The sequence below is a fragment of the Eschrichtius robustus genome, chromosome 18 (assembly GCF_028021215.1).
Source record: "Eschrichtius robustus isolate mEscRob2 chromosome 18, mEscRob2.pri, whole genome shotgun sequence".
Taxonomy (NCBI): domain Eukaryota; kingdom Metazoa; phylum Chordata; class Mammalia; order Artiodactyla; family Eschrichtiidae; genus Eschrichtius; species Eschrichtius robustus.
The window spans coordinates 26,815,804-26,841,305 of NC_090841.1; the positions used below are offsets into that span (position 1 = coordinate 26,815,804).

The 25,502-nt window shown below is 42.0% G+C and overlaps 1 protein-coding gene across 1 annotated transcript in view; it reads left to right on the plus strand.

Annotated features, from left to right (window-relative positions):
- Positions 1–15,373: 15,373 nt before the first annotated feature.
- The window catches only part of LOC137751845 (protocadherin-8-like), a 47,246-nt gene continuing 37,117 nt past the window's right edge, over positions 15,374–25,502 (plus strand). The window contains exons 1-4 of the mRNA XM_068526516.1: positions 15,374–15,428; positions 15,841–17,903; positions 17,934–18,375; positions 18,686–18,737. Coding sequence (XP_068382617.1) covers positions 15,374–15,428; positions 15,841–17,903; positions 17,934–18,375; positions 18,686–18,737 — 2,612 coding nt within the window. The remainder of the gene's footprint in view (positions 15,429–15,840; positions 17,904–17,933; positions 18,376–18,685; positions 18,738–25,502) is intronic.

The window sequence follows — 25,502 nt, forward strand, 5'->3', positions numbered from 1 at the left end:
TAGAAAAAAAGTAATATGTTATGACCATGGGGGGTTGATCCTAGGAAAACAAGGCTGGTTTAACATTTAAAACTAATATATGTAATTCACCATGCGAACAAAATGAAGAAGAAAAATCATATGATAATCTCAATAGATACAGAAAATAACATTTGACAAATTTCAACACCCACATATGATAAAATCTCTCAGTAAATTAGTACTAGAATAGAAGTTTCCAAATCTGATAAAGAACATTTAAGATATGTCTACTAAAAATATCATAGCTAATGGTAAAACACTGAATGCTGTTCTCTCAGACTGAGAATATGGCAAGGATGTTTGCTCTCTTTACTTTACTTCAACATCTTACTGGAGGTTCTCAGCAGTGAAATAAAGCTAGGAAAAGGAATAAAAAGGATAAAGATTGAGAAGAAAGAAGTAAGACTGCTTCTATTCACAAAAGACATGATAGAAAAAATTGAGTCTATAAAAAACAAATAAGCAGGAGATAGCTTCAAGATGGCAGAGGAGTAAGACGTGGAGATCACCTTCGTCCCCACAGATACATCAAAAAGACATCTGCATGAGGAAGAGCTCCTACAGAACACCCACTGAACGCTGGCAAAAGACCTCAGACTTCCCCAAACCTTTGCTTTTACCATTTGTCCTAAGGTTCTGTCTGTCCTTTTTTTGTTTTTGTTTTTTAGTATAGTTTTTAGCACTTATTATCATTGTGGATTTGCTTTTTGGTTTGGTTGCTCTCTTCTTTCTTTCTTTCTTATTTTTAGTTAATTTTTAATTTTTAATAATATATTCTTTATTTTTAATTTTAATTATTTTATTTTATTTGTCTTTCTTTACTTTTTTTTTTTTTTTCTCACTTTTCTTCTGAGCCGTGTACCTGACAGGGTCTTGGTGCTCTGGATGGGTGTTAGGCCTGAGCCTCTGAGGTGGAACAGCTGAGTTCAGGACAATGGTCCACCAGAGATCTCCTGGCCCCACATAATATCAAATGGCAAATGCTCTCTCAGAGATCTCTATTTCAATGCAAAGACCTAGCTCCACTCAACGACCAGCAAGATACAGTGCTGGATACCCCATGCCAAACAACTAGTAAGACAGGAACACAACCCCACCCATTAGCAGAGAGGCTGCCTAAAATCATAAGGCCACAGACACCCAAAAACACACCACCGGACATGGTCCTGCTCACCAGAAAGACAAGATTTAGTCTCATCCACCAGAACACAGGCAACAGTCCCCTCCACCAGGAAGCCTCCACAACCCACTGAACCAAACTTACCCACTGGGAGCAGGCACGAAAAACAATAGGAACTACGAACCTCTAGGCTGTGAAAAGGAGACTCCAAACACAGTAAGTTAAGCAAAATGAGAAGACAGAGAAATATGCAGCAGATGAAGGAGCAGGTAAAAACCCACCAGACCAAACAAATGAAGAGGAAATAGGCAATTTACCTGAAAAAGAATTCAGAGTAATGATAGTAAAGATGATCCGAAATCTTGGAAATAGAATGGAGAAAATACAAGAAACGTTTAACAAGGACCTAGAAGAACTAAAGAGCAAACAAACAATGATGAACAACACAACAAATGAAATTAAAAATTCTCTAGGAGTCAATAGCAGAATAACTGAGGAAGAAGAACAGATAAGTGACCTGGAAGATAAAATAGTGGAAATAACTACCACAGAGAAGAATAAAGAAAAAAGAATGAAAAGGATTGAGGACAGTCTCAGAGACCTCTGGGACAACATTAAATGCACAACATTCGAATTATAGGGGTCCCTGAAGAAGAAGAGAGAAAAAAAAAAGGGACTGAGAAAATATTTGAAGAGATTATAGTTGAAAACTTCCCTAATATGGGAAAGGAAATAGTCAATCAAATCCAGGAAGCACAGAGAGTCCAATACAGGATAAATCAAAGGAGAAACACGCCAAGATATATATTCATCAAACTATCAAAAATTAAATGCAAAGAAAAAAATATTAAAAGCAGAAAGGGAAAAACAACAAATAACATACAAGGGAATCCCTATAAGGTTAACAGCTGATCTTTCAGCAGAAACTCTGCAAACCAGAAGGGAGTGGCAGGACATATTTAAAGTGATGAAAGAGAAAACTACCTTAAATGTAAATAGATTAAATGCTCCAACCAAAAGACATAGACTGGCTGAATGGATACGAAAACAAGACCCGTATATATGCTGTGTACAAGAGACCCACTTCAGACCTACGGACACAAAGAGACTGAAAGTGAGGGGATGGAAAAAGATATTCCATGCAAATGGAAATCAAAAGAAAGCTGGAGTAGCAATTCTCATACCAGACAAAATAGATTTTACAATAAAGAGTATTACAAGAGACAAAAAAGGACACTACATAATGATCAAGGGATCAATCCAAGAAGAAGATAAAACAATTGTAAATATTTATGCACCCAACATAGGAGCACCTGAATACATAAGGCAAATGATAACAGCCATAAAAGGGGAAATCGACAGTAACCCAATCATAGCAGGGGACTTTAACATCCCACTTTCACCAATGGACAGATCATCCAAAATGAAAATAAATAAGGAAATACACGCTTTAAATGATACATTAAACAAGATGGACTTAACTGATATTTATAGCATTCCATCCAAAAACAACAAAATACACTTTTTTCTCACATGCTCATGGAACATTCTCCAGGATAGATCATATCTTGGGTCACAAATCAAGCCTTGGTAAATTTAAGAAAATTGAAATCATATCAAGTATCTTTTCCGACCACAATGCTACGAGACTAGATATCAGTTACAGGAGAAAATCTGTGAAAAATACTCACACAAGGAGGGTTAACAATACACTACTAAATAACCAAGAGATCACTGAAGAAATCAAGGAGGAAATAAAAAATACCTAGAAACAAATGACAATGAAAAGACGACGACCCAAAACCTATGGGATGCAGGAAAAGCAGTTCTAAGAGGGAAGTTTATAGCAATACAATCCTACGTCAAGAAACAAGAAACATCTCAAATAAACAACCTAACCTTACACCTAAAGCAATTATGGAAAGAAGAACAAAAAAACCCCAAAGTTAGCAGAAGGAAAGAAATCATAAAGATCAGATCAGAAATAAATAAAAAAGAAATGAAGGAAACAATTGCTAAGATCAATAAAACTAAAAGCCGGTTCTTTGAGAAGATAAATAAAATTGATAAACCGCTAGTCAGATTCATCAAGAAAAAAAGGGAGAAGACTCAAATCAATAGAATTAGAAATGAAAAAGGAGAAGTAACAAATGACACTGCAGAAATACATGAGAGATTACTACAAGCAACTATATGCCAATAAAGTGAACAACCTGGAATAAATTGACAAATTCTTAGAAAAGCACAACGTCCTGAGACTGAACCAGGAATAAATAGAAAATATAAACGACTAATCACAAGCACTGATATTGAAACTGTGAATAAAACTCTTCCAACAAACAAAAGCCCAGAACCAGATGGCTTCACAGGTGTATTCTATCAAACATTTAGAGAAGAGCTAACACCTATCCTTCTCAAACTCTTCCAAAATATAGCAGAGGGAGGAACACTCCCAAAATCATTCCACGAGGCCACCATCACCCTGATACCAAAACCAGAAAAAGATGTCACAAAAAAAGAAAATTACAGATCAATATCACTGATGAACATAGATGCAAAAATCCTCAACAAAATACTAGCAAACAGACTCCAACAGCACATTAAAAGAATCATACATCATGATCAAGTGGGGTTTATTCCAGGAATGCAAGGATTCTTCAATATACGCAAATCAATCAATGTGATAAACCATATTAACAAATTGAAGAAGAAAAAACATATGGTCACCTCAATAGATGCAGAAAAGACTTTTGACAAAATTCAACACCCATTTATGATAAAAACTCTCCAGAAAGTAGGCATAGAGGGAACTTACCAGAACATGATAAAGGCCATATATGACAAACCCACAGCCAACATTGTTCTCAATGGTGAAAAACTGAAACCATTTCCACTAAGATCAGAAACAAGACATGGTTGCCCACTCTCACCACTATTATTCAATATAGTTTTGGAAGTTTTAGCCACAGCAATCAGAGAAGAAAAAGAAATAAAAGGAATACAAATCAGAAAAGAAGAATTAAAACTGTCACTGTTTGCAGATGACATGATACTATACATAGAGAATCCTAAAGATGCTACCAGAAAACTACTAGAGCTAATCAATGAATTTGGTTAAGTAGCAGGATATAAAGTTAATGCACAGAAATCTCTTGCATTCCTAGACACTAATGATGAAAAATCTGAAAGTGAAATTAAGGGAACAGTTCCATTTACCATTGCAACAAAAAGAATAAAATATCTAGGAATAAACCTACCTAAGGGGACAAAAGACCTGTATGCAGAAAGCTATAAGACACTGATGAAAGAAATTAAAGATGATACAAATAGATGGAGAGATATACCATGTTCTTGGATTGGAAGCATCAACATTGTGAAAATGACTCTACTACCCAAAGCAATCTACAGATTCAATGCACTCCCTATCAAACTACCAATGACATTTTTCACAGAACTAGCACAAAAAATTTCACAATTTTTATGGAAACACAAAAGACCCTGAATAGCCAAAATGATCTTGAGAAAGAAAAACGGAACTGGAGGAATCAGGCTCCCTGACTTCAGACTATGCTACAAAGCTACAGTAATCAAGACAGTATGATACTGGCACAAAAACAGAAATATAGATCAATGGAACCGGATAGAAAACCTACAGATAAACCCACACACATATGGTCACCTTATCTTTGATAAAGGAGGCAAAAATATACAATGGAGAAAAGGCAGCCTCTTCAATAATTGGTGCTGGGAAAACTGGACAGCTACATGTAAAAGAATGAAATTAGAACACTCCCTAACACCATACACACAAATAAACTCAAAATGGATTAAATATAAGCCCAGACACTATAAAGCTCTTTGAAGAAAACATAGGCAGAACACTCTATGACATATATCACAGCAAGATCCTTTTTGACCCACCTCCTAGAGAAATGGAAATAAAAATAAAAATAAACAAATGGGACCTAATGAAACTTAAAAGCTATTGCACTGCAAAGGAAACCATAAACAAGATGAAAAGACAACCCTCGGATGGGAGAAAATATTTGCAAATGAACCAACTGACAAAGAATTAATCCCCAAAATATACAGGCAGCTCACGCAGCTTAATATCAAAAAAACGAACAACCCAATCCCAAAATGGGCAGAAGACCTAAATAGACATTTTTCCAGAGAAGATATACAGATTGCCAACAAACACATGAAAGGATGCTCAACATCACTAATCAACAGAGAAATGCAAATCAAAACTACAATGAGGTATCACCTCACACCGGTCAGAATGCCTATCTTCAAAAAATCTACATACAATAAATGCTGGAGAGAGTGTGGAGAAAAGGGAACCCTCTTGTACTGTTGTTGGGAATATAAATTGATATAGCCACTCTGGAGAACAGTATGGAGGTTCCTTATAAAGCTAAAAATAGAACTACCATATGACCCAGCAATTCCACTACTGGGCATATACCCTGAGAAAATCATAATTCAAAAAGAGTCATGTACCACAATGTTCATTGCAGCTCTATTTACAATAGCCAGGACATGGAAGCAACCTAGTGTCCATCGACAGATGAATGGATAAAGAAGATGTGGCACATATATACAATGGAATATTACTCAGCCATAAAAAGAAATGAAATTGAGTTATTTGTAGCGAGGTGGATGGACCTAGAGTCTGTCATACAGGGTGAAGTAAGTCAGAAAGAGAAAAACAAATACCGTATGCTAACACATATATATGGAATCTAAGAGAAAAAAAAAAAGGTCATGAAGAACCTAGGGGCAAGACGGGAATAAAGACACAGATGTAGAGAATGGACTTGAGGACATGGGGAAGGGGAAGGGTAAGCTGGGATGAAGTGAGAGAGTGGCATGGACATATATACACTACCAAACGTAAAATAGATAGCTAGTGGGAAGCAGCCACATAGCACAGGGAGATCATCTTGGTGCTTTGTGTCCATCTGGAGGCGTGGGATAGGGAGGGTGGGAGGGAGATGCAAGAGGGAGGAGATATGGGGATATATGTATATGTATAGCTGATTCACTTTGTTATACAGCAGAAACTAACACACCATTGTAAAGCAATTATACTCCAATAAAGATGTTAAAAAAATAAATAAGCAAAGAATCCACTAAATTTAATAAATGAACTTATTGTCCTCAGGATACATCCAAGTAAAAAAATTCAACTGTGTTTCTGTATATCAGTAACAAAGAGATAAAAATAAATATCAAAAAATATTTAGGATAGTATCAGAAAACATAAAATACTTTTAAGTATATGTAACAAAAGACAGGAAAGACTTGTGTATTGAAAGCAATAAATATTTCTAAGAGAAATGTTTAAAATTGTAAATAAAGAGATCTACCATATTTATGGATTGTCAGACTCAATATTGTTAAGATGTTCATTTTCGTCAAATTGAAACATAGATTCAATGAAATTCCAACCAAAGTTGCAGAGGTCATTTCTGTAGAAATTGAGAAGCTGATTCTAACATCTACACAGAAATGCAAAGGACCTAGAATAGTCAAAACAATTCTGAAAAAGAAAACTGACGTTGGAAGACTTATACTATCTGGTTTCATGACATTCCATAAATGCTACAGTAGTCAAGACAATATGGAATTGTCAGAAGGGTAGACATATAATCAATGGAACAAAATAGAGCAGTCAGAAATAGACCCATATGTGTTCATTTTGACAAAAGCAACAAGATAATTCAATGGGGAAGGGATACTCTTTTCACTAAATGTACTGGAACAACATATGAGAAAAAATAAACCTCAGCCTCCACTCCATACCATACAGAAAAATTATTTTAAAATAAATCACTACTTGGTGACCTAATCAGTTCCCTAAGGAAGCTTAATATAAGGTATAATTACTGGGTCCTGTAACAAGTCAAATCTTGGGAAGATTTGCACTGCTCTCAGTCAGGTTTGGGTGTATCAACTGCTCATGATCTGACAACTTATCTGATACACTTAACATTCCCCAACAGATCAATGACAAATAACTGCAATTTAAAACACTCATCTGGGAAAGGGAAAACCACGCTCAGTGCCCACTGTCCACAGCACGTAGGCTGTTTGCCAGAAGATGCAAGGACTCCCTAAGCTGACTGTGATGTGTGTTCCTAGATTGGCCAGGATGGCCTCCCCGGATCCTAGTCACAAAGATGTTCTTTCTTAGCCTTTTTCCTCTGTGACCACATCTGAGCTGGGAATTGAGATGATATTCCAGGGGCTTTACCATTTATTATTGAGGGTTCAGGAATCTCAGCCCCTTGTTTGCCAGGTAATAATTTAATATTTACTTGCATTTGATCAACTGCACTATCAAAGCTGAAGACAGTGCTCAAATTTACTCCCAGCCCAGGGATTTCCATCTCCTAGCAACAGCCCTGAATGTTCTGTTCATGCCTTTAACCCTCAGCTTAAATGACTTCCACCTGGGCCTCTCCAGGGTCGTTCAGAACAATATCCTGGGGTGGGAATCACAGTTAATACATGTCCCTCTGCTTCCAAGTTGCATCTCAAGGGATGGCTTTTTTGCCGTGAGGTGATTTTAATTTATCTTAACTTGGATCTTCCAAACTTAAGGGGAGTTTGAGAGGGACAGGGGACCTCAAGGCTCTGTGAGACCTCAATGTTATCTTCCTGATTATTTTTGCCATTGAGTTTTTTTGCACTAACTTTAGTTTGGTACAGACATTTTTGCTTTTTTTACCCTTAAGACTTGCCAAGATTGCCAACTCTCAACCTTCTTGGATTATTGGCCTCAGTCAGAAAAGGGACTCTTCTAGTAATATTATACTTTCTTCCCCTTCTGCTCTCAGAGGGACTATCTTCAACTGGAGACTATCCTTTTTTAAAATAAATGTAGCCTAGTCCTTCCCTCCAATCCTATTCTCTGGCTTTAGTAGACACATGATCTGAATCCCAAAATACGAGTAATGGTTTGCCAGCGGCTGTGCAAACACATAGCAAGAGAGCAGGGCAACCTCTTGACTTAGTGTATAGATAGGTCTCCATGGACCTCCTCCCTGGATCCCCTCAGATAATTACTCATTTTAGAGTCTGTTACTTAGAATTCCTTTCTCATTGTTGGAATTTGTTTTGATTGTTTAGGAGACAAATAACAGAAATCCAGCTGCTAATTTTCTTGGATATAAAAGGGGAACTTACTGTTATACTTAAATGAAAAGTCCAGTGGGAGATCAGGCATGGTTGGATCTAAGTGCTCAGAGCCATTTCAGTTTTTGGTTTTTTTTGAAAAATGTTGAATTTATACTCAGGCAAGCACTCTCAACCTAGTGGCTCATATCCAGCTTACATCTTCTTAGCTCAGCAACTCCAGAGGAAAAATATATATCCCTTTCTTAGTAATAGTAGCAACAATCCTGGAGCTGATGCCCAATGGCCCTGATTGGCCCGAGCTGGGAAACATGCACGTACCTGAGTCAATCACTGTAGCTAGGAGGATGGGCTATTTTAATCTGGCTAAGCCTGGGTCATGTGGTGATCTGAGTACCAGGAGTGGGGGTGTCTATCATACCTTACTCACCTGGACTGACTTATCAAAGAGGTGGTTTCTCAGAAAAAACCTGGATGCTGAACAGGCAAAAACAATGAATGTCCAATGTGCCCTGATAGGACAGTGTTGAAACTCACTCAAGAAACCAGTTTTGTTACTTGTGGCTGCACCAAGTCTTGCATATTATTCCGTAAGTCTCACTTATTGCAGAAGTCTCACATAATCTACAAGTTCCAAGGATCTTATGATCCTTTAGCAAGTTTTCCAGTTTAGAATTCAGATGATGTAATGTGGTAAGAATTACACAGAAGTGACATTGGGTGGTGGGACCCTCACAACTATTTCAAAATATTCACAAGCCCCTTTCATGTGGTTGGCAATGTCCTGGGCTCCGGGATACAAATTTGATGAAAACATGATTAATACCTGGAAGAATTCCTAATGGGGGTAAGAAATATACCTTTAAATAAAGGTATGTGATATGCAAGTGCCTGTAACAAAGGATTCAGTTGTCTTTTGAGACCTCACAAAATGGTAGGCACTGGGCTTTTTGCTCTTCCTACATTTTCTTACTTAAACCTCAAGGCAATCCCTCAAAGTAAGCATTCTTTCCTAAAGACATTGAAGTTTGTAGAGATAAAGTCTTTTGTGTGTGGTCATTCAGCTGGTAAGTAGCAGGGGCCTTTGGGAATTCTATTTGGGAATACCGTATTGCTCAATATTTGAGAGCAGTGAGAAAGTATGACTATTCCTTAAGCCATCCAATAGCTTTAGAATCACTTATTTGTTGCATCTTCTGCATCCCCTACAGCTTATATGCCATGAAATCCTGCCAATTTTTCCTTTTCAGTGTTTCTTAGGTTCTCACCCAATACTTCTTCAAAGTAATTGTTCAGGGCTTTAACATCTGGTATATAATTGCAGAGGCACCTAAATTGGTCTTCTCCTTGTTTCCTATCTTCTCTTTAATTCATTCTGCTACCGGGTGGGTTTTGAGGTAGGCAGAAGTTGTATACCATATCATACTGCCTTGATCATTTATTTGGCAAATATTTATGATAAGCCAGTCATTGTGCTGGATCATGGTTTAAAGTTTCCGAAAAAACCCAATCCTTTTTGAGGATTTCACCAATGTTCAGGAAAGGCAATCGTCTACATTATTTATCATACAGTAGTTCCCCATTATCTCCACCCCCTTATCTGTGGTTTCACTTTCCCTGGTTTCAGTCACCTATGGTCAACTGAAGTTTGAAAATATTAAATAGAAGGTTCCAGAAATAAACAATTCATAGGTTTTTAAATTGCATGGTGTTCTGAGTAGGGTGATGAAGTCTCATGCCGTTCTGCTCCATCCCACCCGGGACAAGAATCATCCCTTTGTCCAGTGTATCCTGACCCTTAGTCACCTAGTAGCCACCTTGGTTATCAGATAGACTGTCAGTATCACAGTGCTTGTGTTCAGGTACCCCTTATCTTACTTCATAATAGCCCCAAAGGGCCAGAAAAGTGAAGCTGGCAATTTGAATATGCAAAAGAGAAGCCATAAAGTGCTCGCTTTAAGTGAAAAGGTGAAAGTTGTCCCACTTAATAAGGAAAGAAAAAAAACTATATGCTGAGGTTGCTAAGATCTATGGTATGAATAAATTTTCTATCCATGAAATTGTGAAGAAGGAAAAAGAAATTTGTGCTAGTTTTGCTGTTGCATCTCAAACTGCAAAAGCTATGGTTACAGTGCACGAGAAGTGCTTAGTGAGCATAGAAAAGGCCTTAAATTTGTACAATAAGATATTTTGATACAGAAAGAAGGAAGAGAGAGAGATCATATTCACATAACTTTTATTACAGTATATTGTTAAAATTGTTCTATTTTATTATTAGTTATTGTTGTTAATCTCTTACTGTGCCTAATTTATAAGTTAAACTTCATCATAGGTATATATGTATAGGAAAAAACATAGTATATACAGTAGGGTTCAGTACTATCTGTTGTTTCAGGCATCCAGTGGGGGTCTTGGAACAAATCCCCCTTAGGTAAGTGGGAACTACTGTAATAGAATACATATCAACTACCTCTTTCTCCACAAACTTCAATACTTTCTCACTACTGCTTTAAAAGTGTCTAAACTCTTTAGCTTACATCAAGGTCCTCTTCAACTGTGCCACCCATTCAAGCTTGTCCTCCTAAAGCCATCCATTCCAACCAACTGGTATATTTAGTCCCCATAAAAGGCTCTGTGCCTGCCTTTCTCCGTAGCTTGTAAACATCACTCCTGGGTTCTCTACATCCCTGGCAGTTCTGGCTGACTCTGATTTTACCTGTAAAGCCTGAGATCTCTTCCTATTTGCACTTGATATAACTTTCTCCATGTCATTTGGCACTGTGTCTTCTCTGAACTCTAATGGCTTTATTTTTTTTAGCATTTAAGTATTTTCTTCTACAAGGCTGTGAGCTATATTGCGTCACCAATACTTGATCAAATATCTGTTGATAAAGGACCCCAAAGTGGGGACTTCCCTGGTGGTGCAGTGGTTAAGAATCTGCCTGCCAATGCAGGGGACACAGGTTCGTGCCCTGGTCCGGGAAGATCCCACATGCTGCGGAGCAACTAAGCCTGTGCGCCACAACTACTGAGGCTGCGCTCTAGAGCCCGTGAGCCACAACTACTGAGCCCACGTGCCACAACTACTGAAGCCCACACACCTAGAGCCCGTGCTCCGCCACAATAGAAGTGACTGCAATAAGTTCGCACACCACAATGAAGAGTAGACCCTGCTCGCCGCAACTAGAAAAAGCCTGCATGCAGCAACGAAGACCCAATGCAGCCAAAAAAAGAAAAAAAAAAGGACCCCCAAAGGGCTCTGATTACTGGTGGTCACAAGCTTTATTTTACATTAGGAATAGAGAGGTTCAGGTGAGAGGAAGAGAGATGAAGATAAAATAAGGCACAGATGAAAAGTTACTCCTTAGTCCATATTCTTTTACTCTTCTCTTGCTTTGCAACATTCTTGAGAGGGGGGCAGATATTATTTTTCCTATAGAGTGGTAAGAATCCAAAGTATGGTCCTTGAGCCAATGACCGAAGTCAAGTACCAAAGTCAATTTCTCTGGCTCAGTTGGGGTTTGAGGTATCCCTGAACGAAAAAAGTAAAATATTTTTCATTATTCATTGACTTAATTTCCTTCATAGAGCTAGGCTAATAAAATCAGCAGTTTAAAAACTAGTTTTATGTAGTATTTTAAGACTACATAGTTTTGATAATATCATTATTAACATAATGATCCTATGGGAAAATTTTTTTCTAAGTGAAGATTATGTCATTTAAATCCTTGTTTAATGTTAAGGGGAATTTATGTTTAGTGTTGATACTCTATAGTGGTTCCCTGTGATTTTCTCTAGGTTCAAGCACTTAAGTAGTTGATAAATATCATTTGTTTCTAGGCTACGCTTGTAGACAGTATTTTGGCTGACTTCAGGGCTGAATTATTTTCCCTGAAATCATTTTCCAGAAAGGACCAGCAATTTGCTGATGAGTTTTCTTATAAATGAATGCACAGTCAAGACCTAATGGGGTCAGTGGGGTAACAGGAATGTGAGATAATGACCCTTCTTATGCGAGCACTTAAAACAGTTACTCTCAATTTGGGGGGCTCATCTTGCTGAAGAATGACTTTAGCTTTTTCAGGGTATGATTTTAAAAATAGGAAAAAAAAAAAAACCCAGTTGTTAGGTTGATTTGTTTTCTTTCAGTCTTCATTGCTTCAATTTCTAGAACTTGCTGCTTTAAGACAGCAACATTGCACTTGATAATGTTTTGCTCATTATAATCTTTTCTCCAGAATGTTTGTTCAGTTGAGAAATGAAAATGGGTCTCACATAGTACACAGAGTGATTTATTCTAAATGGCACACAAACTGTTTCTGGAACTGTTAGTTCAAGGTTCTATAGAAGTTGATGCTTGCTCTCAAGTGTGGACACCATAATCTAGCCAAATATTTACATTAGGGATTTTCCCGTGGCTTCATTTTTTCCCCCTAAACATGTTATTAGTTTTATGCAATAGGAAAAGGGGAATATGCAAAGGCACAGGCACTATTTTGAATTAGGGACCATTTTCCCCCATGTTTACGGTGAAAGTTATCTCAGTTTCTGTCCAGCGTGCCTTAGTGTGTAAGGGACACACTGGAGTTACTTGTTCAGCAAAAGAGAAGATCTTTTATTAAAATGATTAGAATGCAAATCCTGTTTTACAGATCTGGTTTTCTGGCATTTTGGGGGAACACTAGCATGTCTGGTGCTTTTGTTTTAGGAACAAAAGTAAACAATGTAGGGAGTTCAACCAAATCCCCCCACCCCCCCTTCATCCCTTTTGAAACCAAACTGAGCAAGAGGACCAAACTGCTGCTTTATCCACATTTTGGTCTTCCTGTAGTGGCGGTAGTATAGTTTGGCAATATGCTGGCAAATGAGAAAACAAGCAACATAAAGCACATTTCTGCCACAGTGCTTTTAATATTGAGACAGATTTTTATCTAACAGAGCCAACAGAATGGAACATGAGAGTACCATGGGCTCAAGGCTGTAAACACGGCTTCCCGATGACACATCCTAAGGGGATAGATCATACAGTTTCTATATTATTCAGCTTGTCAATCTACGGGCACAGAAGTGATTTTTGCTTCAGAAAATGTCTCTTTCTTGAAACTCCAGCTGTCTTTCATTCATAAAGCAGTGTTTTAATAACGTGGTTGTTTACTAGGAAACAAAGCTAACGCTAATAATGAATCTCTGACAATATAGCACATTCCTTATCATAGATGGTCTCCTTGCTGCCAAACAGCTGGAGGCGAAGTGGGGAAAATGCAATCAAGCATTTAAGCATCATAGGTGGATGTTTTCAAACATTAAGTGGCCAGATGTTTAGCATTGTGGAAGTAATGTGTATGATTGCCTGGCTTTTAAAATGTTTTATCTGGGTCTTTTGATGTTCGGTAGATAGAGTCATAGACTATTCTTCATTTTCAGGATACTGAGCAGTTTTTCTGATCGTGAATGGCCAGAATGACGCTGAAGACTGGCAAGAGCCAGGCTTGGCAGGGACTCTGTGCCACGAGAGAGAGAAGGGCCAAGACTTGGACTGTGATGAAATGGGTCCCTCTCCTGGCTAAAGTGCATGGAAGCATGTGCCTTTTAAAAAGCATGGGCCGAATCAGTTTTCAGTCTTCCGATAAGGGGCATCTAGGAATGAAGAAATTGGGTAAAGGGATCAGATCCTCTTGTTTTCCCTGAGACCCAAAGACTGAATAACCAGATGCTTCCTTGGAGTACTCAGTTCTAAGAAAGAAAGCAAACTGTCTTAATACCATTGAGGCTACTGGCCAACAAGAAATCTAGTCTCACTAAACTGAAGTAGAGTTGTTTCCTTCCTCAGATGAATGCCTCGTCAGGCAAAATTTTAAAAATCTAAAGTACAGTAGGACCTTGTTGCCTATCCATCATACATATAATAGTTACCTCTGCTAATCACAAACTCCCAGTCCTTCTATATTCAATATCTTGTGATAAATCATAATGGGAAAGAATATAAAAAAAGAATGTCTATATGTGTATAACTGAGTCACTTTGCTGTACAGCAGAAATTAACACAACATTGTAAATCAACTATACTACAATAAGAAAATTAAATTTAAAAAATCTAAAGTAAACAAAATGAAGCTCTTTCTCTTTTTAGGATCTCAGAGTACCTGAGATGAAAATCAAGCCATGCTCTCACTGTACTTCTCTATCGGTTACTGGTACTTATAATTAGAGTCATTGCCAAATGCTCCACTAAATTAAAACCCCTGGAAATTAATTATCTCATCAAAGGTGGCTCAGTTTCAGAACTGGGTTCACAGATCCTGGTGCTAAAATAAGTGCAACTCCCTCTTAAGAGTGAAAGGAAAAAAAAATAGTCATTTACTGACATGTCTCTGCAGGAATCAATAACATTACAGATCATGTAGGAGCCAAGAATAGCCTGGGCGTATTAATAGCTCAGCCTGCTCACTGATTTTATTCAAGATGACTGGTTAGAGAACACTCTGCCTTGATGACGGCTCCATGGCACGAGGAACAATGTCATCATTAACATGCGGGACTGTTTAGCATTTAGAACACTTCACACATAAAGAGAACTTAATATAGGACTATTGTGCTTTAGACAGATGGTTTAATGTTTCTTTAGCCTTCAGCCTATCAGGCCACCTGCGGTTTTCTTCAGCCAAGGGCTTTTAAAAAATAATTGGTGTATAGCAATTTTCTAACAAGACTGACTGCAATATATTTCCCTAAATCTTTTTCTTACCCTTAACTATCCCTTGCAGTGAATTGTGGTAGACTAACCTCCCTGACTGACACCGAGTTTTCATGTATAAGTAATTACTGACATAAAAGGAGATGAAGGGGCTGAAATTTCATCATTAATGGTTTCTTTGCTTGGGAAAAGCTATTCAGAAATGATTACTTTGGAAAACAGTTCTTCTCTGATTAGAGACTGCCTGACTCTGGAGAAGTTGTTCCCCCAGAATCTTTCAATACAGGAAATGATAACCCAATATAGATGGATAACCGTGGGTGGCAAAGGATGCATATACGCATTTGTTTCAAAATGGTAAAGGAGAATAGCAATTGTGCCTCTGTCCGAGGACTATGTGTGCTCAGGAAGGAATAAAGACGCTGCGGGTCCCCTGCTCATACTCTCAAAGTGAGATTCGGGCACACTAGCAAAGCAAGCAGGGTGCGTTTTTATAGTGTGAACTTCTGTAGGGATCTTAATGACCCCCTGCACTGCCCTGGCCACTGTTCAGCTCTCCAGGCCCTTCTGTGAGCTCTTTCAAGGGAAGAACATGACCCAGAGGCCGAGAGACTGTGGATTGGTCCAGATGGATGCTTATTTGCATATTCTTCTCTAGGTAACCACCCCGGTAGGGTTCAGAAGAAGCTTGCTTGGGCCCCAGGCAGAGAAAAGCGATTACATAGCAGAGAGGGTTTAGTGATCAAAAGTATTTAAGACGGCAAGTGTCTCCTGACTGTGCACTCAGGAGGACTTGAGAAAGCTGGAAGTCTGAGCGCAGAGACTCGGATTGTTGGTGGTTTTCTTTCCCTTTGACGAACAGGAATGTCTCACTGGAGGCTCAGATTCCCCACTGACACTTTACACAGGGCTGGACTGGGGTCCCTGTTGCTTCTGCTGCTGCTTCTGGTGTCAGGGTCTTGCACCGAAACTGTCAATTTCCTCACCTACGAGGAAGAAGCCCTTGGCACCTCCATCGGTGTTCTGTCTCACCACATCCTGTTTAATTCCCAGCGCGAGGTGCCAGGCCAGTTCCGCCTGATTAAGTTCAACAGCTCGCTGATCCAGGTGCAAGAGGGCGATGGGCAGCTGACCGTCGGAGACGCGGGCCTGGACCCCGAGCGGCTGTGCGGCCAAGACTTCGACGTGGTCAGCTTTTGGCAGGAGCGGTTCCGGCTGGTGCACGTGGAGGTGGAGGTGAGGGACGTCAACCACCACGCGCCGCGCTTTCCCCGGGCCCAGATCCCCTTGGAGGTGTCCGAGGGTGCGGCCGTGGGCACGCGCATACCCTTAGAGGTGCCGGTGGACGAGGACGTGGGCGCCAACGGGCTGCAGAGCGTGCGCCTGGCCGAGCCGCACAGCCCCTTCCGCGTGGAGCTGCAGACGCGCGCGGACGGTGCCCAGTGCGCCGACCTGGTGCTGCTGCAGGAGCTGGACCGCGAGAGCCAGGCCGCCTACAACCTGGAGCTGGTGGCCCAGGACGGAGGCCGCCCGCCGCGCTCCGCCACGGCCGCCCTCAGTGTGCGCGTGCTGGACGCGAACGACCACAGCCCGGCCTTCCCGCAGGGCGCCGTGGCCGAGCTGGCGGAGGACGCGCCGGTGAGCTCGCTACTGCTCGACCTGGACGCGGCGGACCCCGACGAGGGCCCCAACGGCGACGTGGTGTTCGCCTTCGGCTCCTGTACCCAGCCCGAGGCGCGCCGCCTCTTCCGCCTCGACCCGCGCTCGGGTCGCCTCACCCTGGCCGGGCCCGTGGACTACGAGCGCCAGGACACTTACGAACTGGACGTGCGGGCGCAGGACCGCGGCCCCGGGCCCCGCGCCGCCACCTGCAAGGTCATCGTGCGCATCCGCGACGTCAATGACAACGCGCCGGACATCGCCATCACCCCGCTGGCCGCCCCGGGCGCGCCTGTTGCCTTGCCCTTCGCCGCCGCCGCCGCTGCTCTCGGGGGTGCGGACGCGACCTCGTCGACCGGGCCCGGAACGCCAGAGGCCGGAGCCATCTCGCTGGTGCCAGAGGGGGCGGCACGCGAGAGCCTGGTGGCGCTGGTCAGCACCTCGGACAGGGACTCGGGAGCCAACGGGCAGGTGCGCTGCGCCCTCTATGGGCACGAGCACTTCCGGCTGCAGCCGGCCTACGCGGGCAGCTACCTGGTGGTGACCGCGGGGTCGCTGGACCGCGAGCGCATCGCCGAGTACAACCTGACGCTGGTGGCCGAGGAGCGCGGCGCGCCCCCGCTGCGCACCGTAAGGCCCTACCTGGTGCGGGTGAGCGACGAGAACGACAACAAGCCGCTCTTCACGCGGTCGGTCTACGAGGTGTCGGTGCGTGAGGACAACCCGCCCGGGGCCTACTTGGCCACGGTGGCCGCCAGGGACCCGGACCTGGGCCGCAACGGCCAGGTCACCTACCGGCTGCTGGAGGCCGAGGTGGGCCGCGCTGGGGGCGCCGTGTCCACCTACGTCTCATTGGACCCCGTCACTGGGGAGCTGCACGCACGACGGTGCTTTGATCGCGAGGAAATGGCTGAGTTGCGGCTGGGGCTGGAGGCGCTCGACGGCGGCTCTCCGCCGCTCCGGGGCCGGGCCGTGGTGCGGCTGCATGTGGAGGACCAGAACGACCACGCGCCTCGGCTGGTGACCCCGCCACTCGTCAGTGACTCAGCCCAGGCCCCTCTACCCCGGGACGCGCCCCTGGGCTACCTGCTGACCCGACTGCAGGCTAGGGACGCGGACCAAGACCTCAACGCGGAGCTGACTTACATCCAGCTCCGCAGCGACTGCGGCCCCGGGGCGCTAGCGCTACACCCGGCCACGGGTGAGCTGTCCCTGCAGTGCCGCCTGTCCCCGCAGCCCGCCGACCCGCTGACGGCGGCCGTCGTGGTGCGGGACGGAGGCCGGCCGGCCCGGTAGTGCACGGCCACCTTGCTCCTCGTGCCCGCGCACTCGGCGCCACCTGGCGGAGAGGTGGTGCTGGTGCCACGGCCGCCTCCGCCGGCAAACCAGGAAGGGGAGGGACCCGCGGGACGGCGCACAGCGCATGGAGCAGGGCGGCACCCTGACCTCTCCGTGGTTGTGGTCGGGGTTTTGACCGGCGGCTGCGGCCTTCCGCTGGTGGCCATCGTCACCGTGACTTGTTCCTGCTCAGGCAAGGCTAGGACGCGGAGGAAGAGGCTTTGTGAGCACAGACAGAGCGGGTGCCATGCGAGCAGTGGCCAGGCTTGCCCATGTTGCAGGTCATCAGGGGCTGACCCTGGGAGCTTCGACCCAAGGTTCTTCGTGGAGACACCGCCGCTTTCCATTTCCTCAGAGGCGCAGGAGAACGAGGCTGCCGAGACTTCCCAGTCCGGGAACAGTGCGGTGTCCTTATGTTCCTCACCTGGGAAGAGAAGCGGGATCCCCTGGGCCCAGGTAGCGCACCCCCAGCTCTCTTAGTGTCCTCGTTAGCATTTAGTAAATTCTCACGCTGGGAGCTTTATGAAAATTCAGTGCCTGATCAGGTTTGGGACTTCAAGTGGCTAATTTTTCGGGACTTGTTTATTTTTTATTTGAGAGGAAAAATTCTTCACATATGAGAGCAGGAGGAGGCCTGATGGTCCTGTGTTCATGGAGGCCCATGTCTATTCCTGCTGTTTCGGCCCCTGGTAACTTCCTTATGGGTGCAGCTCGAATCCCTTTCCGTCAGGGTTTAAATGGTGTCTTCCTGCAGCACTCCAGGTGAGGGGTGCTGCACCTCCTCTGTCAGTTCTGATATCTAAGGGTGAAATATTACTAACTGCTGCTCTCACACCTCTTTTTAAACAGGGTTCCGTCTCAGGTCCTCTTTTCATTCCCCATTCCTGCGCGGAGAGGATAAATCTGCTGCAAGTTTAAGGTAATTGCAGAGTATTTATCATTATCTCTAAGCCATGGGTTTGAAATTTTGTACACTTTTATGGATAACAGAGTAGTTCTTTCCTTTTCACTTCCAGGACACATTCAAATCCAGATGAGTTTAGTGTGAGAGATAGTGGAAAAGGGGACAGTGAATTGAATGACAACAGTTCTGATATCAGGAGAGAACGACAACAGTTCTGATATCAAGAAAGCACCTTTTGGAATGACTACAAAGCAAGAGGGTAAGTTCACACCTGTGACCTTGAAGTTCTTGCTTTCAAAGTCATAATACTATATGCCCGAATGCATAATTTAAAAAACTAAACAAGGGGTCTTAACTGTACATTCATAGATGGGAGTACGCTGAGTGCTGCTGAATAGAGCTAACATTTTTGATCCCTGACTATATAGCTGTTTCTATGTATTTTAAATACATTTATTGACTTAATTTATTCCCCATGATAAATCTAATGAGGTAGGAAATTGAGGCACAGAGAGTTTAAGTGTTTGCCCAAGTGTTAGAGTTAAGATCTTAGCCCAGGAATTCTGGCTTTAGATTTCCTGCTCTTAATCACCCTACTAAACTTCCTCTACTAATGCAAAAGATTAAAATACTGAAAAATCAGAATATTGTGGTTATTAATACTAAAATAACTTAGTGTCATGAGCACTAAGGATAACTTCGCCCCTGTGGGCATTCCAGAAGGGAACAGCATATGAATAGGTAAATTTCATATAGGCCAGTATGTCATTTGCTGGGAACATATGGGGATAGATTTTTTTTCGTTTTTTGATATTTCTTTGTAAATTTTATTTATTTATTTTTGAGGGGTGTGTGGTTTTGTTTGGCTTTGCTCTGTTCAGTGAATCCTGCACCAATACAGCCTTATGCTATTCAGTCCATCTCCTGTAGTGTTGAGGTCAAAATCTCTGTAATGGTGTCTGGTTCTGGAACGGTAGCTCCTGTGGGGAAAGGCATAGTCAATTTTGAGGTGTTTTATGTTAGTCTCCACAAAAGTGGGCATTAGATGTTTAGTCTCTCAAAGATGAGTCCTGATGGTATGTCCTACTGATTCAAGTGCCTCTTCACCATCATAGATATTTTTGCCCACCCTATGTTTAGTTCCTTCAACATTTTTTTCTTTAAATGGTATGGCTTTTAAAAGTATCTGCATCCTGGTCCCCTTCTTCTGAATATTCTCTAATTTGTATATATCTTTCCTAAAATGAGGCACTTAAAGTTGAACATAGTACTATGGAAACAGCCTCTCTCCTGACCTCCAAATTCATATACCTACGTGCTTCTTTCACATCTCCATTTGGGTGTTTAATGAACATATCACATGTTCAAAACTGAACTCTTGATTTCTGTTCTCCAAACCCACTCTTCCTCTAATGTTTGTAGCTCTGGAAATGACACCTCTATTCACTTAGTTGCTTTCTCTGGCCAAAATCCTTTGTGTCATTCTTGATTTGTATCTTCCCACACACAACTTCCAATCCATCAGCAAATCCTATTGGAATTACTTTGAAACTATATTGTCAATCAAAGCTCTTCTCACTATCTTCATTGCTGCTGCCCTAGCTGGGACACTATCATCTCTTGCTTGGACAACTGCAATAGGCTCCAAACTGGCCTCTCTGCTTGCATGCTTGCCCTCTTGCAGTCTGTTCTCCCTGCAGGAACTAGAGTGATCCTCTTACTTCATAAATCAGATTATGTTAATCAACTCTCCAAAGATTTCTCACTTATCCAAAATCCCTATCATGGTGTCCCAGTTATGAATGCTGGGTAACAAACTAGCCCCAAATGCAGCAATTTACAACAATCATTATATTATGCTCATGGATTCTCTGGGCCATTTTGGACGGGACATAGCTTATGTCTGTTTCAGTTTCTGAGGCTTTAGCTGAGAAGATGTGATGGCTGGGAGCTGGAATCATCCGAAGGCTTATTCAGTCATGTGTCTGGCGTGGTAACTAGGATGACTAAAATTCTAGGATTGCAGACTTGGGGGTGGGAAGGGGAGCTACATGTGTCCTGTACACGTGGCTTGATTCTCTCACAGCATGGCAGCCTCAGGAAAGTCACATGCCAGCTTACGGTTGCAAACATGAATGCTCCACCAAACAAGACAAAGACCCATCTTCTTTTATGACCCAACCTCAGAAAGACATAGTCATTTCCATCATATTCTACTGGTCCAAGCAATCTTAAGCCCACCAGATTCAAAGGAAGGGGACAAAGACCCCACGTCTACATTGGAAAATTATTAAAGAATTTTGGGGCCATGTTTGTAAACAAGCCACGCATGGCCCATAAAGTCCTGTATTATCTGGCTCCTGGCTGCTTCTCCCATCTGATTTCTTACCACTCTTCCCCTTGATAATTTAGGTCATTTTATTGGCTTTCTTGTTTTTTTTGAATTGACCAAGCGTGTCTTTATTTTAGACCTCAGGATCTTGCTGTTCCCTCTGCCTGGTAAGCTCTTTCTCAAGATGTCCATATTGTTTGCTTTCTGCCTTCATTTAGTTCTTTGCTCAAATATCCATCCTCAAAGAGGTCTTCCTAACTGCAGATCGCTTCTCCCCACTTTCAATGTCACTCTCCACCCTGCTTTATTTTCCATCATAGCATTTATCACTGCCTGATATTATTTTATATATTTGTTTGTTTATTATTTGTTCCCTGTTCCATGCTGAATCACTGGCATCAAATGTGTACTAACATTTTTTTACTGAATGGATGAATGAAGGTGTGGTCTAACCAGAATATACATTGCAACTGTATGACTATTTCAGATGATAGCATCACATTTTATATTAGGGTAAAATAATGTTGTTGTTTTTACAAGTTCCATTGTGCTGCTTTGTTTTGTGGAAAATTTTAGTGTCATCTTAAAACTTGAAGATTTTACAGTAAATGTATCTTTCCAGATCATTTAATGGTAAATAAGCCTTTTCCAAAAAAAAAAAAAAAAAAAAAATCAAATTCCTGGAACTCCTACTGTTTATTCACTATTTAGGGAATTACCAGCTTATTCTTGCCTTATCTCAGTTTCCTCTTTATAGTAATAGGCAAGCTCTCTAGATCCATGATAGCTCAAGGTGTAGCTTTAGCAAACAATAATGTGCTCAAGGCAATGTGTTCAGCATGAGAAAATACCGTTTCTTGTTTCTCGGTAATAACAATCACATTTCCTCTTACCAGTATGCAACAGCTACATTTTATTTATTTATTGAGCATTTATACAAGTTTTACCATGTGCCAGGAACTGTTCTAGGTGCTTTACAAGTATTAATTCACTTCATCCTCATGATAATGCTATTAAGTAGGTACTGTCATTTAACACCGTTTCGCACATGGGGAAACTGAGGCATAGACTTGTTGGAGTAATTTGACCACGGCCACCCAGCTGTAAGGGGTAGAGCTGGATTTCCAACTCTGGAAGTCTGGCTTTGGAGTCCATGCTTTTAAAATGTTCTGCTATAGCGTAGTTTCAGTAGCGTTTTACATACTTATTTTATGAGCCTGCTGAAGATTTAGGACCGATTTACATTTCTGAGGATGTTTCTGTCTTTGACTTCATGAGCTGCTCTGATTTATGATTTGGTTTATACTTCAACTCTCTGCTGCATTTTCTTGTAAAACTTTTAGTGGGAGTGTTGAAAGGATGCCACGTGGGTGATGGCAAGATAATTAAATTAGATGTTGACAGCTGGAGATAAGATGTTTATCGCAGGTATTTTTAATTGTTTTTTGCATCTCACTTTTAATAGTTAACAGAGGGGATGAGTGGCTTGACCCGATAATCTTCAGAAACTTCATTTTAGACTGTAATTCTGACCATTTCTCCTACCAAACCTGTATCAGAGATTCTCGCAAATCGTTTAATTTACTTGCTTGGATTTTATTTCCATTTCATTTCCTCAGTGCACCAGCAGGTGGAGGTACAAGTCATTGGTAGAAAATCCAGAGGAAGAAAAAATAAACAGCTAGAAAACCAGTCTCTGGACAACTGAATGCTGTTTGCATTTTTAAGTATATCACTATGTAGCATTCTTGTTATTTAAAACATTTAAAACTATTTCACTTTATTTCCAAGTTGTTTCAGATCATTCAGAACAAAAAACATTTAAGGATCCTGAAAGGTTAATCCAGGCATTTCATCACATCATGAAAACAGCTACAGGACTGTACTCTCTTCAAGTACCCGTTGCCCTCACGTTTCCCAGCTGAGAAATAAGGGTTTCCAGCCCGAACACTAAGAGCTCAAAGGATGTTATTTTCAAGCCTATGCCTCCCCAAGTGATGGCAGCCAAGTGTATATGACAGAGTTCAAATCTGCAGGCCAGCAGGGCCACCTTCCACACTTCTTGAACAGAATGATGAATTAAATCATCCTTCAGTGGACGAATCACCTTCACGTGCCTCAGAAATAGCCACTTCATTCTGAAATGCTGCAACTCATATAGACAGTTACGTCTGGGGAATATACACATTTATGTTTCTGTCAAGTATTTATAAGCCAAGCTGCACCCACGAGCCTCCTGGTTTTGATAGACATTTCCCTAAATTACGATAATAGTCAATGTCAGAGTACATGATGATTTTATATAATCCATGCTATTTTACCAAAGAGTTCTAGATGAGAGCCTTGTATTGCCACAAATATAATAAGTGAACATATATTTTATTTTCTAGGATCATTTATGAATGTAAATAAAATATTTATCTAGCTGTTCATATACAGTTAAGTGTTTACAGTTTTACTGGGAACATAATTTAACTTTGAATAACTTTAGGCTGGATGAAGAATTTGGACCCCAGCTGTAACCATAGGCCCAGTGGGGAGAAAGAAGAAGCTGTGGACGGGCACCACTGGGGTGGGGGAACCCAAACCATTTCTCTAGCCTAACATCTGAGAGGGTTGCCTGGTGCTTAGTGGGTAGAGCAGTGGCAGATTCTGGCAATGGGTGAAAACCAAATACAGATGACTGGTGATGTTGTGCTTTTGGGCACTCAGCCCGTTCACAGCTGCAGCTCCATCTGAGGCAGGGCTGCAGGGAGAAGGGGTGGCAGGACCTAGAGAGAGTTTTAAGGCCTCAGTCATCTGGGTTAGAGCCCCCAACAGGACTCTTCCCCTAGCTGTGAACAAGAAGCTAGGCAGACACTGAGGCAGAAGACCAGGGGGCAAAAGGAGAGATCAAACGCCCAATGCAGTGACTGGCAGACTAGGTGAACAGCTGACCAGATCCAGGGGCAGCAAGGTCGGGTGATGGGATGGAAGGATCTGGATTATGTCTTGTTGGCTTCAAGATTGGCTCAGACCATGGGAAGAATTGGGTCTGCAAGGGCAGGACACTAGTATCTCCCCAACAGGAAGGGTCCGGGCTCATCAAGATCTGACTGGCAAGAACTGTCCACCCAATTCAATAATCACTCGCCACATGTGGCTGCTTAAATTTAAATGAATTAAAATTCAATACAATGAAGAATTCAGTTCCTTGGTCACATTAGCCATGTGTGGCTAGTGGCTACGGTATTGGGCAGAGAAGCTGTACAACCTTTCCATTATCACAGTTCTAGTGGATTTAGAAGGAGGGCCAGGCTGGAGGACCACGTCCATGGGCTGGACTTGTTGAGGGAGCCACTGACCCACCATCGTTGCTCGGCACGTTTACAGGGTGACTGTGTTCTCATTGTTCTCCACGCTTCCCTGGTTCATGACATCAGTCTTTTATTGGTTCATAGAAGTATCTAAACATGGGTGGACACATTATATTATTTATTATAAAATATTTGAAAAATGTCTAATGACAAGAATTCCTGGGAATTCCCTGGAGGTCCTGTGATTAGGCCTCCTCGCTTCCACTGCCGGGGCTAGATTCGATTCCTGGTCGGGGAACTAAGATCCCACAAGTTGTGGCAGTGCGATCTTTAAAAAAAAAAAAAAAACAAAAAGAATTCCCAATACTACAAGGTTTTCTGCAGGCAGAAACTCTAATTTCTAACGGCTCCTCTGCTAGTCTAGCTAGCACCTTAAATTTGTAGTCCTCATATTCAGCCCTATAACCTTAGAGATTTTGCAGCAATGGTCATGATAAAATCAACCTGCTCTTATTCCTAAACTTGCCCAAGAAGTAACTCAGCCATTTTCATGATCAGTAATTCATTCTTTACCTACGCTCAGGCGAGACGCTAGAAAGTCCTTTAAACTCCTTTGGCTGCTGGCCTTCCATAGAAAATCACTGCTGTAGAAATCAGTTTCCAGGTCCTGTGGTATCTTCGGAGTTAGTATGTGGCCCCAAGCATCAGCTTTCCAGAATCGGTGGTCTAGGCCCCAGCGAGAATGGAGCAAACATGAACGAGTGTACCTAAAATTACATGAGACATACCTTCAAAGTGAAATGTACACCCATCTTTTGGTTTACGTTGAATAGTATTTCAACTTCATTAGAGTAATTTGTTATGTAAATGAATTCTGTGGGAAACAATATTTAGAAGCTGAGAATCTAAAATTTTCCCTCAAGTTTATAAACATAGGATTAGATGTCTTTGTTTTTCTTAAAACCAGGTTCACATACATTTGTGATGTTAGCTTC